Raw genomic sequence first — 15,818 nt, 5'->3', positions numbered from 1 at the left:
GTCTCCCCCAGAATTTTCTCAAGTTCTACCCTGTCCCACAGGGAGGCCCAGAGCCCTCCTCAGCCCCCCAAACCGGTTTTTCCAGCCCTCAGTGATTCTTCTGTGCCCCAAATAGTGCAATTGGCCAATGAGGTCTGAGAGTGAGGAATGGGGCTCGGCCCCCTCCCCGCCCCATCTCTAACCCCGTGGTTTCCTTTCTGGGCATGTGAAAGGAAAGAGAAGTCAAAGTGGCAGCTGATGAAATTTAGGGAAGCTGTGGAGTTGGGTCTGGGAGGGTTGGGGCTGAGATTTCCAACCAACTGGAGACAGTGGTTCCAAAGAAGGGCCTGAGGTTGTCCGGAAAAGGTGGCAAGAGAGAGAAATTCAGAGACAAGAGCTGGGTGCAGGTTGGGGGGTCGGAAAGGAAAATGTTGAATCCTTTGTACTGGATGGTAAACTGCTCCTGCTCTGAGCTCCCTCCTGCTGTCATCCTAGTCCTTTGAAGGTCCCCATGGTTACTGTACTAGCCTCCAGCATCCCACTGAAGCACTACTGATTAGTCAGTGTCCCCACTGGCCACCCCAGCTGTGAACTCTCAATATCTCCCAGATCTCTGGGATTGGGATGAGCCTTGCTGGGCAGCCCCCTGTCTCTGTCCGAGGTCACCCAGCACCTCTCTGCAGCCCTCAGAGGCCTGGTTGTTGATCCACCTTCCCTTCAGACCACTGTGTTGCCCTCTAGAAACGTGGGTGATGTGGGCATGTGCGTGCCCCTCTCCAGAGAGCTGGAGCTGCGAAGGGGCAGGAGGCGATGGCCCGGGGTCCCGTCCCGCCTTCCCGCCACCCCTGCCGCTGGCCGCCAGCAGTGCAGGGGCCGCAGCACCTCCCTCCTCAGGTCCCGGCTGCGCCACGTGTAGATGACAGGGTTGAGCAGTGAATTGAGGGTGGCGAAGGCGAAGAAGTAATGGGCCTTGTAGAGGATGGGGCAGGAGCGGACGGGACAGGCGTAGTCCAGGAGGAGGATGCTGAAGGCTGGCAGCCAGCACACAATGAAGACACCCAACACGATGGTGACCGTCTTGAGCAGGGCCAGCGTCTGGGGGCCTGCCACGTCCGCGTGGCTCGAGCGGACCACGCAGTAGATGCGGACGTAGAGGGCAACGATGGCCGACAAGATGACGGAAAAGATGGTCACCACACACAGCACGTACTGCTTGGCGTAGAGCGGCAGGACAGTGGAGCAGGCCTCCAGGTGGCCCAGGCAGTTCCAGCCCAGGATGGGCAGGCCCCCGAGAACCAGCGAGATGAGCCACGAGGCCCCGATGAGCAGCAGCATGCGGCAGCTCTTGTCACTGCCGTAGAGCTTGACTTTGGCAATGGCCACGTGCCGCTCAATGGCGATGGCCAGGAGGCTGAAGACGGAGGCTGACAGTGTGATAAAGGCTGAGCCCTCCCGGGCAAACCACTGCACAGGGGTCAGCCCCAGCGTGACAGGGCCCGAGAGCAAGGTGTTGGCCACGAAGGCCACCCCTGCCAGGAGATCTGAGGCGGCCAAGTTGCCCAGGAATAGGTACATGGCGGAGTGGAACTTGCTGTTCCGGGCCACCGCGATGAGCACCAGCAGATTCTCCACCACGATGGCGCAGCACAGGATGATGATAAAGGCCGAGGCCACCTGGCGGGAGGGCGTCTCCTGTGTGTCCAGCGTCTCCTTGGTGTAATTGTAGTGTTCCCGGACCTTGCTGGAATTGAGGTACTCTGAGTATAAGCCGCCCATGGTGGGGCTCAGTGACTGGCCGGGGCCATGGGTCTGTCACAACTGCAGAGAAGAGAGACAGAAAGACACACAGACAACAGGTCAGTGCCGTGGCTGATGCCTGGCTCTGACCCTGGACGGTCCTCACTGAGTAGACACAGGAAGTCGGAATATCATCATCCCCACTTTTCAGATAGGACACCCAGTCGGGCTGATTCACTCTCCCAAAGTCTCCAAGCTGGCAAGTGGCAGGGCCAGAGAGGGTGGCCCCACAGCCTCCGTCACCCTGCAGAGGCATCCTCCTTCACAGGAACAGACAAGAGTCCCCAAATGCCATGAAGTGGACACCCTGGGCTTTCAGAAACTTTGTCCACTTATTCAGAGAGCAAACCTCTGGCTTCATGCCGCCTGCTGACCTGGGTCAGTGAGATTCATGCCACTGATAGTACCATCCCTTGCTTATTACCACCCACTGCCCTGATTTCAGGCTGAGTCTAAGCCTCGAAGCCATGGGTGCTCCTGAAATAAGGACTTGGGAGACACCAGGGCGGCCCTGAGGTTCAAGCAGCCCAGAGGTCACACTATCTTAAGGACACAGACCCTGGGGACAATGCAGAGTGAGTTTGTTCTCACTCCAACTCTGACATGCCAGGCAAGTCACTCAGCCTCTTAGCCTCAATGTTCTCATCTATGCACTGGGTAGAAGAAAACCCCCTTCCAAGGGATGTTAGGAAAATCCTTTTAAAGATTGCATGGAGGGGTGGCTTGGCGGTAGAGTGCTTACTGAGCATGTGTAAGGCCTTGGGCTCAATCACTAGCATCACCAAAAAGTAAATAAATAAAATAAAGCACTATGAAGCTTAGTGTGGTGACACCTATCTGTGGTTCTAGCTTGAATAACATGGTGAGACCCTGTTTTTTTTTTTTTTTAAGAAAGCACACAACTCACTTAGCACATAGTCAGCACTCAACAAGTGTTAGCTAATGTTCTTAGCGTCCCTCTTCCTGGCACACACAAAGGACTCTGGGCTGGGTACACTCCACCCAATCTTCTGGAAGAGGATGCTGACTAAATCAACCAAGAGGTTCCCAACAGCCTGTTCTCATCAGCACCATCTAGCTTTGCCCTGGGACAGAGGGTCCCAGGGGGTTGGGTAGGGCGCTGGCAGCCCCCCTCCCTGGCCAGGATAAAATCCAGATGTGTAAGGCCCCTGGAACAAATAGGGTGGAGTCCTAGTCACATCCGGTGTGGGAAAGTCTGGGTGGGGGGAGCTGAAATGGAGGGCCACCAGAGACCAGTCTGGGAGGTCTTGGCTGGGAAGACGGGGCAGCTGTGCTAGGTCATGTGAGTGGTGAGGGGGCGTGCAGCCCCGCAGCGAAGGCATTTGTTTCCATGAAAGCCTGAGTCACCCACCCCCCTTTCAAGGAAAACTGAGCCATGGGGGAAGGGGCGGGAAGAGGCTTGTTAGAAAGGGAGGATGAGAGGCACACACCGTGGCCAGCTCTGGGGTGGGGTAGGAGCGTCTCAAAGGAGCCTGGCCAGTGTCTGCCTCTCACGAGGGAAGCGGGGAGGAAGCGCCAACCCTTGGCTAAGTGAAGGGGAGAAGAGCTAAGAACCCTCCCCAGTCCATGGAAACACTCCTGCCAAGGGCCAAGTGTAAGCCAGAAGCACGGTTCCAGAAAAGGCTGGTTGGGCCGGTTCTTGGTGAGCCTAGGAGTGATAGGGGCTTCCGGGGTCGCCCAGTCATCTCACTTCCAGGATGCCCCCTGGGAGGGGCGTCCTGGCCTTGGGCCCTACAGAGGCAGCTGCGTCTCCCAGAGCGGAGGGGCATCCGTCCTAGTTTGGGAACAGAGAAGAGCTTGTGCGTGTCCTCGGGGACAGCAGCCCCGCCCAGATCGCCACACAGAGGCCCCTTGTTCCCCTGCCGGACAGGGCCCCGGGCGCCCTGATGCCCTCTGCCCGCAGCAGCAGCTCCCAGGCTGGCTTGGCCTGGGCAGCGGCCTCACCCGACTGGCCGTCGAGCCAGAAACATCCCGTGCACTGATTGGCTCATTTTCAATCCCAGGGCACTGAGCGATTTGCCTATTGGCCTGAAATTTCCATCTTCGGCCTCTGATTGGCCCGGTTGGGGGCGCTCTCCGGTTAATCCCACTATCTGCGTTCACAAGCAAGTGGAGCTCAGCTCTTTCAGAGGACAGTCTTAAAGCTGTGTAGCTGTCCCTGAGGATTACTTTGAACCGTGGCCTGACCGCTGGGTCACCCCATCAGACGCCCCCCCCAGGCAGCCCTGGCCTGTTGGGTCCCTCCTGGGGTTCATAATTTAGAATCAAGGTCCCCTGGAAAGCCTGGGACGCTCACTCGATGATGGGCAAGAAGCCCAGGGTTTTTCCCCCTGCCGCTGCCCCCTTCGCAGCCTGCATAGGGGCCACCACCCCTCTCCAGTGTGGAGGAGAAAGATTTACTGCCATTTCCTGGAGAAATAAGAAACGTGTTCAGCCCACATGCCCCAGGGACTGATCAGAAAGTCTGTCTTCTTCTCTAGAGAGGAAGACTGTAGGCGCTGCACTCTCACTTTCTGCAGACCCAGGAAGCTTAAGGCATCGGCAGAAAGGGCAGCTCTCCTGGTTAGAGGTAAACTGAGGACCATGCTGTATCCTAGATTCATTGTTCCTGCTGGCCTTCCCTGCTTCTCCCTGTACCAGACTCCAAGGCCTAGAGCCTGTCTCCTGTTAACCTTCACCAGGGCAGTCCTGACTCCCCCTCGGAGACTCAGGAAGAGGCCTCCGGAGAGATGCAATGTTCAGGCCTGAAATGGAACAAGAGGGACAAGTGACAGGGTTGGGAGGGAAGGGAAAAGAGATAGACCCAGACACGACTGTTTGGCTGGAGATTAGGAAGGGGGAAGGTAGGAGGAAGGCTCAGTGGCTTCCAGGCTCTCTCTCCTCCATCCCCTCACAGTTCCAGAGAGGTAGACCCTGTGGTCATAATTCCTGCTGGTCCCCAGAGATCCCATGCCCCTTGCCAAGAGTAGCTTTATCTCTTTTGCTTGCCTTCTGGCTGTCAGGCCCCCCTACACTGCTATTCTCTTCCAAGCAGCCAGGGGGAGCTTTTAAATTTATAACTTCATACCGCTCCTCAGCTCCACATTCTCCCATGGCTCCCTATGGCTCCTGCCCACCCAGCCTCCTCCCATTCTCCCCCAGAGACACTCCATTGTGACCATACTGGCTTCCTATGAGCCATCTCTACCTCAAAGCTTTTGCTGCTGTTCTTTCCGGCAGACATCCTCCCCTCAAATCTTTGAGTGACAGCCTCCTCCTCTTTCAGGTTTCTATGTAAAGGTCACTCTCTCACTGGGGCCTCCCCAGACCACCAGTCTACAGCAGCAGCCTTCCGCAATCCCTGTCTATCACAGCACTTGCCGCTATCAGAAATTATCTGGGTTTTTGTCTGGCTTCTAGAGTGCCACGTGAGTTGCTGGAAACTAAGGACCAACTTCATTCTCAATCCTTCCAATGATGTCTGGCACAAATCAAGCACTCAGAAAATCAGCGGAGTGGGCAAATGAATGAATGAAGGAACCAACCTAGCAACCAAGGGGCTACTGAGGGTGGACCACAGCTCCTAAGCGCCGCCCAGACCAAAAAACAAAGGGAGCTGGAGATGCCTAGGTCCCCTAGCAGCCCTCCCAACACAACGCGCAGCGCGTCTCCGTGGAGACCGTAGCAGGACCCGCCCCCGCCCCGTGCCGCACTCTCGGCCTCCTTATCTGGCCGAGGAATGTGCGGTATCCACTCGCTGCGCTGGGGCGGCGCCTTCTCCCTCCCGAGAACGCCCCACGCGGGGTACCCTCACACCTCCCAGAGCGGGTGGTGATTTCACCAGTGAACTCGCCTCGAAGTTCCCGGAGGTCGGGGGAGCAGGGAGATCCCAGCTGCAGGAGATGCACCAGTGCCGCTCCCGCGTCGCGACACGCGGGGGACCGTGGGCTCTCTGAGTGGCGCCTGGAGTGTCTGACAAGGGCAGAGACGGGGGAGGGGGTGGAAATCCCCGGGTGAGTCAACTCGTGCCTGAGAAGGGGGCGAGATTCCAACGCTCTGTAGAGCCCGGGACTCCGCGGAGTCCACGCCACGCGTGCCTCCATCTACGCCTCATCACTTGGCTAGAGGGGAAAGAGGAGGTGCCCCAGCCACGCAGTCACTCTTCCTTTCCTTCCAGAACGAAGCCACGCCCCCGCGGGGGGCTAAGAGAAAACGAACAACTCAGGGAAACCGAGGCAGGAAACTAGACGCCCAGGCGGTGGGCATCTGTCCTGCGGTGGGTCCCCGCCCCCTAACTTGGAGGCTTTGCACCCACAGCACCTTTAGCCCTGACTCAGTCCGAGACAGCCAGGAGGGGTGCTGTGCCCCCCCACCATGAGCACTCCCCCAAACCCTGATCCCTAGGAACACTGTCCAGCCTCCCAAAGTCCCCAGTCGAAAGCGCTAGGATTCCGCCTTCTGTTTCGGCGCCAACTTCCTGCCCCGGGAAAGGCGGGGAGAGAAGTCTGGGGGTTCGCAGCCGCGTCAGTGGGGATCGCCTGGAATCGTGGAGAGGGTGCACGGTGACCGTCCCCTCCGTGCAGCAGAAACACGGGCGGCGCGTGCGTGCCTTAGTGCGCCCCGGACCCCTGGCTGGGCCCCCCACCTCTGATCCCGCGACCTCAGGGGACAGGGGCCTGCCCTTTCTATCTCTCTCTAGCCGTGAGCGCTCACCTGGTCAAGCCGGCCCGGGTCCCTGCCCTGACCCGAGGGGCCTTGGCGTCTGCGTCCCCAGGGCGGCCGTGGCTGGGGTTGGGGCTGCTTACAGGGCTCAGCTGCGTCCAGCGGCTGGGGACCGGGGGCAGAGGGGGGCGGGGAGAGCCGCCGCCTCGGCCCCCCCCTCTTGCCCCGCCTTCCTCTCCTCCCCTTTCCGGCGGCGACTGCAATGAATTCCAGATGTGGCCGGCCAGCCCGGGCTAGCGCGGGGGCCGACAGGGGCGGTGCGCAGAGCCCCTTTGTCCGCCCCCCCACACTTCTCGCCCTGCCCCTCCCAGCCCCCACCCGTGAGAACCGGCCGGTGCGTGGCTTCACGCAGCCCCGTGACGTCATGGCTCTCCTAGCCAGGTGGCCTCAACCTAAAGCAACTGTCTTCAAATCTAGATGTCCTCCTGGCTTATGCCTGAGACTCTAGAATAGGAGGATCTCCTTTATTTACTTTACAAGAAGCGGTGGAGCACCTACTGTGTGTCAACACAGCAAATAGGCATTAAGCGCCTGTTTGTCTTTAAAACAAATTCCTACTGCGTGCCACACCCTACCCCAAAGATAGGATTGTTGTCTGCCTTGGTAAGACCCCAGAACTCAGGTGCTGCCCTTTTTCCCCTAGGAAATTGAACACACTTCTGTCCTGTAGAAGATCTGTAGATCCTGCCCTGCTCTTGCTGAAGTCAACCAGCAGATCCACGTCATACTTGCTGCTTTTGAAATGGGACTAAAGTTTCCTAATTTCTCCTTTTTTCCCATCTTCCAGTTTATCCTGGGCCTAACTGCGAAAATGAAGATCACCTTCATTTACTGATATTTTTTTGTGTGTGCGTGTGTGCATGTGTGTGTAAAACCGGAACTTGATAATAGGATAAGAGAGCCCCTCATTTCTTCAACAAATATTTTTAATGCATTTACTATGTACAGTAGTGAACAAAAGCCCCGGGGGGGGGGGGGAGATTCCTTGCTCTCATGGAGCTTATGTGTTCAGGGAGGAAAGACTGTCTTTTAAGACATATTTGTAGGACCTGGGAATGTAACTGGATGGTGGAACTCCTGCCTAACATGCACAAGGCCCTGGTTTCCATCCCTAGCATGACAAAAAAAGAAAAAGAAAAAAAGTACCATTCCTGCAAATGTATACATAATCTGCTTACATGTTTATCTACCAATTAAGCACCTACTGTGTGCCAAAGACTAAAAACGTGAAGTATGTCATGGAAAGAAACAGACAAAATCTTCCTGACCCAGTGCAGCTGATGTTCTCTATACAGTGCTGAATATCCAGAATAGGACAGGAAAAAGAAAGTGGTAAATTTCCTGGAAGAGGAACCGAGAGACGGGGGACACACTGGGAGGAAGGCTGCTGTGCTTTCAATCTGTGAATCCTTTGTACTTTTAGACTTTCATAACGTGCACACACACGTTCTATTCCAACAATAAATTAAATTTAAAAATTAAGGCTGCTCGATACGCAGATGATGCAACCAATAAAAAGAAGGGAGTGGCTAGTTACACTCTCTTCTATGCAGACTGTACCTTAATAAAGAGTGCCGAAAAGAAGAAAAAGAAAATGAGAATTGAAGCCAGGTATCATCACACATGCCTATTATCCCAGCTACTCAGGAGGCTGAGGCAGGAAGATCATAAGTTCTGGGCCAGCCCAGGCAACTTAATGAGACCCTGTCTCAAAATAAAAATCAAAAAGGTCAGTGACAGAGCACACCTGACTTCATTCTCTAGGGAAGAAAGGAAAGAAAAAAGGGAAGAAAGAATTGAGCCACTAATGCCTATTAAAAATAAAAATGGGGACTGCAGGTGAAGTTCAGAGGTAAAGCCTGTGTTTAGCACGTGGGAGAACCTGAATTTACCTCTCAGCACCAAATTTAAAAAAAGATAAAAATAAAAATGGAGTAGTCCTATGTGCACTGATGTGAAACTGTCTTCAACAGTTTAAAAACTGAAAAAAAAAAAAAAAAAAAACTGAAAAAAAAAAAAAAAAAAACCAATTCGGGCCAAATACATTGCATGCCTGCATTTTAGGGTGTATTTATAAGTGCTGTATAAATACATACCCATTTGCCTGTGGACTCATGGGTCTCTTCCAGCACAAGGCACAAGACACTAGTCACAGTTGTTACTCTCAGGGAGGAGAAATGGGGGACAGGAGCTAGCTTTTCATGGTGTACCCTGGGGATAGATTGAAAATTTTAGCTCGTACTACCAATTCCAAAAATGTACAGTCATGAAAAATAAAAGGCAACAAGTTCCCAGACTTCTAATTGTAAAAAATTTCTTATAATAAAAGTAATTAACAATATCAAAAATATTAGTATATAGTCGGGGGGTGTTTGTGCACACCTATAATCCCAGCAGCTTGGAAGGCTAAGGCAGGAGGATCACAAGTTCAAAGTCAGTCTCAGAAACTCAGGGAGGTCCTAAAGAATATAGCGAGGCCCTGTCTTAAAATAAAAAATACAGGGGGCTGGAGATGTGGCTCAGCGGTAGCGCGCTCGCCTGGCATGCGTGCGGCCCGGGTTCGATCCTCAGCACCACATACCAACAAAGATGTTGTGTCCACCGAGAACTAAAAAATAAATATTAAAAATTCTCTCTCTCTCTCTCTCTCTCTCTCTCTCTCTCTCCTCTCTCACTCTCTCTTTAAAAAAAAATAAAAAAATAAAAAATACAAAGGGGCTAGGATGTTGCTCAGTGGTTAAGCACCCTTGGGTTCAATCCTTGGTACCAAAAGAAAAAAATTAATAATTTTTTTTTTGCAATGCTAGGGATCAAATCCAGAGCTTTGCACATGCTAGGCAAGTGATCTACACCCCCAGCCCCAATAATATTGTTAATAATTTTTTTTTCTGAGAGCAGTGGTGCATATTTGTAATCCCAGCAACTCATAAATACATACATACATAATCAATAAAAAAATGAATATTGCTGGGAGCTATGGTGCATACCTCTACTTATGCCTACTCTGGAGGTTGAGGCAAGAGGACTACAAGTTAGAGGTTGGCCTGGGAAGCATAAGTAAACTCTCTCTCTCTCTCTCTCTCTCTCTCTCTCTCTCTCTTTTGTGGTACTGTGGAGATTGAACCCAAGGACACACTACCTGTAGCTACATCCCCAGTTCTTTCTGCCTTTTTTGAAACAGGGTCTCACTCAATTGCTCAGGCTGGCCTTAAACTTGTGATTCTCTGGCTAAGATTATAGGCATGCGCCACTGCACCAGGCTAAAGTAAAAAATTTGTAAAAAGGACTGTGGAAGCCAGGTGTGGTGGTGCATGCCTGTCATCCTAGCAGCTCAGGAACCTGAGACAGGAAGATCGCACAAAGCAATCTTAGGGAGGCCCTGAGCAACTTAAAAAGTTAAAAGGGCTGGGGGTGCTGGGGTGGTGGCCCAGTGGTAGAGTGCTTGCCTGGCATGTATGAGGCACTGGGTTCAATTCTCATCACTGCATATAAATAAATGAGTAAAATAAAGAAAGGTCCATCAACAACTAAAAAAATATTTAAAAAAAAAAAAAAGGGGCTGAGGGATGTGGCTCAGTGGTTAAGTGCCCCTGGGTGGTTCAATCTCTGGTACTGAAAAAAAAAAAAAAAAAAAAAGAACTGGGAAGTAACTCAGTGGTAGGGTACACCTGTTTCAACACCCAGTAGCACACACACAAAAAGGGGGGGGGGTGACTGGAGATGTTGTTCAGGGGTAGAACATGGCTGAGTTCAAACCCTAGTACTGCCAAAAAGAAAAAGATTTTTTAAAAAGACAAAGAAATTAATATTAGGAATCAACATCTGAATGTTACATATATGCCTGCAACAAATACATGCACGTGACACGTACATAATATTCTTGGCTAGCTCCTGGTGATGCCTTGTTAGTTGTACCATTCAAAGTCCTCAGTCTGGGTCGTGTGGGGATGTGGCTTAGCAGCAGAGCAATTGCCTGGCATGACCAAGGTTCTGGGTTCAATCCTTATGGGGAAGAAAAGCTGCGGTCTGACCGGAGGCAGAGAAACCAGAGAGTTCTAACACAGGGTCTGGAGCTTTCATGGGGGAGAGTGACTGGCTGTGGCCTTCTAGACTTCTTTCCCTGAGCTGCATTTTGGAGACTACTTGATTCTGGACCAGATCTTGGGGTTCACTTGGACTTCAGCCAGCCCTCACTGTATCCTGATGAAGATGTGTTGCCCAGACAACGTCTAGAAACCAGGTGCTCAACCCACAGGGGAGGAGACGCAGAGAAACTGGGTCCTCTCTTCAGTGAAGCTATCGGAGCGGAAATCTCAGACCTCTGCGGGGACCTGAAGGCTGGGGAGGAAGTGCCCCCCCACTTGCCTCTCGGCTGGCTCAGCAATTTGCCATCTCCCCAGGGACCTTGGGGTGGGGGTGATGTCAAGGCCACAGACATATCCGGTGTCTGCCAGGGCAACAGTGGCTCCCAGACGAAGGTGATATCCCCAGCGACACACAGATACACCAACAGGCAACTTCCGCCTCCCTCCTGCCTCTGGGGCAATATGTGCTCTTCTCCAGGTCAGCTGGGAGAGGCCTGGACTTCCTGATAATCTGAAGAGGTCAAAGGGAGAGCTGGCCCTGCCCTAGGGGGCCCGTGAACGAGGGAACAGTGGCAGAGGAAGGAAACAGGGACCTTTCTTGAAGAGCTCTCAGGCAGGGAAAATAGAGGAGAAGGAAGGGGTTCAGATGAGCTTCCACGAATTATAGAATCACAATAATGGCTAACGCTCATACCACACTGTGTGCTGGGCGTGGCTCTGTGGACCCTCACAACCTAAGGAGGTGGATATTATTATTATTATTCTCATCACCCCATTTTACAGATGAAGAAACCTGAGTGCTGTGCTTTGGATAAGGTTGGTGTGTGTGCCCCAGGCTTCACAGGTTTACATTGAGTTCCTACTGTGGAGTATTAAGAGGTGGAAATTGATTCCCGTTCTGGTGTTTAGAGATGGGGCCTTTGGAAGGTAATTAGGATAAGTCATCAGGGTGCAGCCCCCGTGATTGAATACTGTTGGCTAAGAAAAGGGAGGCTGGGGGTGTAGCTCCGTGGTAGAAGGCTTACCTAGCATGCGAGAGGCCCTGGGTTCCATCCCTAGGAGGGGTGACAGAGGGACAGAGATCAGAAGTGACAAACAGATATGGGCTCCTGTCGGCACGTGCTCCTGTCTCTTGACATGTGAAGCCCTGCATGGTTTGGGACTCTGCTAGCACAAAGGCTATCACCAGCTGGGTGTAGGGGAAGCATTCCTGTAATCCCAGCTTCTCAGGAGGCTGAGGCAGGAGGATTGCAAATTCAAGGCCAGTCTGGGCAAATTCAAGGCCAGACTGTCTCAAAATAACAAAATAAAAAGGGCTGGAGGTGCATCTCAGTGTTAGAGGGCCCCTAATTCAATTCCCAGCACTATGTAGACATGAGAAGGAAGAGAAGGAAAAGGAGGTGATCACCAGATAGACCAACACCATGAACCAAGATGAATCCTCTCTTTTCTTTATAAGTCCTCCTCTCTCAGGTATTTTGTTATAGTAATGAGAAACAGGGAGGTTGGGGGGTGTAGCTCCGTGATAGAACGGAGGCACATAGGAGTGATGGCATTCTTCCTTTTTTTCTTTTCTTTTTGTTCTGCAGTACTGGGAATTGAACTCAGCACCTTGGCCTTGGGTGTACTAAATAAGGCACTACCACTGAGTTATATTCCTAGCTTTTTTTTTTTTTAATATACTCTCCATGAATTTATGATCCTCCTGCCTTAGCCTGGGTTTATAGGCATGGTGAGACCTGAACTGGAGCCACCTGCTCCTCTAACCTGGCAGCCCTCTTGTTCATCCTGAGTCTCACTCCAGTCTTACCGCAGTGACTCCTGCCCCTGCCCTAGGGATTAGAACAGAAGGGAAGTGGTTATTTTTCAAGCCCGCATCAGTCAATGAGGAAATGTGGCATGTTCTCCATAATCCAAAGGAAGGAAACCCTTTGACCTCCGATGCCATCCCCACTTCATATATTGTATTGCTAACGTCCCCAAATCCATGAGGCTTAGGCCTGTTTTCAGCTCTCCCTGGCCCTCCACCAGCCCCCCACCCCCAGCCCTCTGCTTTTGGCAGGAGGAGCCACAAGGAGAGAAGTGTCTGAGATGGGTCTCAACTTTCTCATCATCGCCCCAGCGCGGGGGAAGGGGCCCCAGGCTGCGGAGAAACCTTCCAGATGCCGATCTTGGCAGCTGCCTTGTCTCAGCCGTCCATGGGCTTGGGGCCCACTCTTAGCTGCGGGGACGGATAGGATGGGGAGGCTCCCAGCGGAACCTAGCCACTGCCACGTCCTCACCAGATGCAGTCTTGGCCCTTGGAGCCTTGAAGAGGTGGGCTCCCTCTTCTGGCCCCAATGAGAGGAGGAGCCCACTTCTCAGCAAGCCCCCCCCCCCAACAGTAACAGCTGCGAGTAACTGGCCAGTTACTGTCCTAAGTAAGCCCTTGAGAAATATTAACACGTCAAAAGCTTACAGCAGCCTTTCTACCAAGATGGGTCAGAAGGTGAAGAGGGGGGCTTCTGCCCCTCCCAAAGGCCAAGACCAAGCACAGGGTTTGAAGGTCAATGCTGAAAGAGGTCCACAGCCAATTAAAAAAAGAAGATTCCCCAAGTCACCCCGCCTCTTGGGAGCCAGGACTCCCAGGCTCCCAAGGCAGCCACTTCCCAGATTAACAAACTTGACCTCCGTGCCATCATCTTGTGCTCTCTGTGGATGTCAAGGTCAACCAGCACCAGATCATTCTGTAACACTGATATGACCAAGGTCAATATCCTGATCAAGGATACTGGCAGTGTAGCTCAGTGGTAGAGTCATGCTTTGTGTGCATGGGACCCTGTGTTGCCCCTCCAGCACTAACTAACAAAGAAAAATCAGCCACTAAAATAAAAAAAAATCAGCCACTGTAATCACAGTGGCTCAGGAGGCTGAGGCAGGAGGATCCCGAGTTCAAAGCCAGCCTCAACAACAACAAGGCACTAAGCAACTCAGTGAGACCCTGTCTCTAAATAACATACAAAAAAAAAGGACTAGGGATGTAGCTCAGTGGTTGAGTGCCAAATTCAATCCCCAGTACCAAAAATAAAAAATAAATAAAAATAAAAAAACAAAAACTGACAAATAAATATACAAAACAAACAAACAAATAAACAAAAACAAGCCTGATCAGGCCTAATGAAGAAGAGGCATCTGTTCATCTTGATTGTGATGTTTTGAACGTCACCGATCAAACTGGGATTATCTAAACTGAGTCTAGCTGATTCTAAGTTAATATTTTTTGGGGGCAAAAATTATATAAAAATAAATAAATACATATTCTCCCTTAAACAACAACAAAGCAAACTCTCACAGTAGCACAGTAGTAGGGAAGGAACAGAGAATTCGTAGTCTATCCTTCCCACTGCACTACTGGGGGTGTGGTTCGGTGGCTCAGTGGTAGGACACTTGCCTAGATTTTGGGAGGCCCTGGGTTCAATCCCCAGCACCGTGAAAGAAAATCAAAGGCATCGTGAGGAGGTAATGAAGCTAAACAAAAAAAGCTACAACTCATATAATCCTATTCCTGGGATGTTCCAGAAAAGGCAACAGTAGCTGGGCATGGTGGCTCATGCCTGTAATCCCAGCAGCTCAGGAGGCTGAGGCAAGAGGATCACAAGTTCAAAGCCAGACTCAGCAACTTAACAAGGCCCTAAGCAATTTATTGAGGTCCTGTCTCAAAATAAAAAATAAAAAAAGGACTTGGGGATGTGGCTCAGTGGTCATGCCCCCAGGGTTCAATCCCTAGGACAAAAAAAAGAAAGAAAGAAAAGGTAAAACTTTAGAAAACTTGGGCTAGGGATGTGGCTCAAGCAGTAGCGCGCTCGCCTGGCATGGGTTTGGCCCGGGTTCCATCCTCAGCACCACATACCAACAAAGATGTTGTGTCCGCCGAGAACTAAAAAAAAAATAAATAAATATTAAAATTCTCTTTCTCTCTCTTTAAAAAAAAAAAAAGAAAGAAAACTTTAGGGAAGGTGAACAGATCAGTGATCGCCAGACTCTAGAGTGTCTTTGACTACAAAAGAGCATGGGGGGGCTGGGGTTGTGGCTCAGTGGTAGAGCGCTTGCCTTGCATGTGTAAGGCAGTGAGTTCGATCTTCAGCACCACATGGAAATAAATAAAATGAAGGTATTGGGCTGGGGATGTGGCTCAAGCGGTAGCGCGCTCGCCTGGCATGCGTGCGGCCTGGGTTCCATCCTCAGCACCACATACCAACAAAGATGTTGTCTCTCTCTCTCTCTCTCTCTCTCTCTCTCTCTCCCTCTCCTCTCTCTTTAAATAAAAAGAATAAAATGAAGGTATTGTGTCCCTCTACTACTACTTTTTTTCGGAAGAAAAAAAGAGCATGGGGAATTTTTTGTGTGATGAAACCATATTAGATCTTGACTGTGGGGGTGGTTACTTGACTATATAGGTTTGTGGAAACTTGCACCACTGTACACTAAAAAGGCAAGACTTTATTGTATTTAAATTATATCTAAAAATAATAGCAAAAACAATTACAAAAGAACCCTCCTACCCTTGCAACACTCAGGGCCTAATCAGAAAACAATCCCAAACCAGAGGACATAGTTGATAACATAGTTGAGGGACTACTTAAAATTGGTATAGGTAAAACTCAGTGGTAGGTCACTTGCCTGGTATTCGAGAGGACCTGGGTTCCACCCTTAACACAGCAAAAACGAAGGAATGAATGAAACTAAAAATGAACAAACATGCTTTGGGCACAGTGGTTCACACCTGTAATTCCAGCTACTCCGGAGGCTGAGGAGGAGGATCAAAAGTTGGAGGCCAAACAGGGTAACTTAGCAAAAACCTGTCTCAAAATTTACAGTGTGGGGTGGTGCTTGGGGATGTAGCTCAGTGCTAGACACTTGCCTAGAAGGCTTGAGGTTCCAGGTTCAATCCCCAGTGCCACAGACAAACAAACAAACAAACAAACAAAAATTAGCATACAAGGCAGTTTTGTCAGATGAGAGAGGCTTTCAGAAACAGAGAGAGGAGAAAAGCCTTGGTTCTTCCCATCCTTCTACCTCCAATCTATACCCAGGGCCTCCCATCAGCTGAGTCTCACAAGAGCCAATGCACAAGAGATGTCATGCAAAGGTTGGCCCCTCGCCATCTAGGAGACCCCCGTGTCCCACCAAAAAGAACAAGTGCAAAGGCCCTGAGGCTGGGATGTGATTGGCAGGTTCTGGCAAAGAGGCTGCAAC

The 15,818-nt window shown here is 51.3% G+C and overlaps 1 protein-coding gene across 1 annotated transcript; it reads right to left on the bottom strand.

Moving 5' to 3' along the window:
- Nucleotides 1-226: 226 nt before the first annotated feature.
- S1pr2 (sphingosine-1-phosphate receptor 2) lies at nt 227-6,602 on the bottom strand. The gene is made up of 2 exons (XM_026399745.2): nt 6,490-6,602; nt 227-1,797 (listed from the first exon to the last, which is right to left on the bottom strand). Exon 2 carries the CDS (start codon nt 1,753-1,755, stop codon nt 697-699), a length of 1,059 nt encoding a protein of 352 aa, XP_026255530.1. The 5' UTR covers nt 1,756-1,797; nt 6,490-6,602; the 3' UTR covers nt 227-696.
- Nucleotides 6,603-15,818: the final 9,216 nt, after the last annotated feature.

This window comes from Urocitellus parryii, chromosome 3 (genome assembly GCF_045843805.1).
Source record: "Urocitellus parryii isolate mUroPar1 chromosome 3, mUroPar1.hap1, whole genome shotgun sequence".
Lineage (NCBI taxonomy): Eukaryota > Metazoa > Chordata > Mammalia > Rodentia > Sciuridae > Urocitellus > Urocitellus parryii.
Note: the sequence above shows the minus strand (reverse complement) of the source record. Positions and strands in the feature narration are given on the sequence as shown.

Bases quoted from the DNA above. Each gene is read 5' to 3' on its own strand.
- S1pr2 (XM_026399745.2), bottom strand. From the start codon at position 1,755: ATGGGCGGCTTATACTCAGAGTACCTCAATTCCAGCAAGGTCCGGGAA.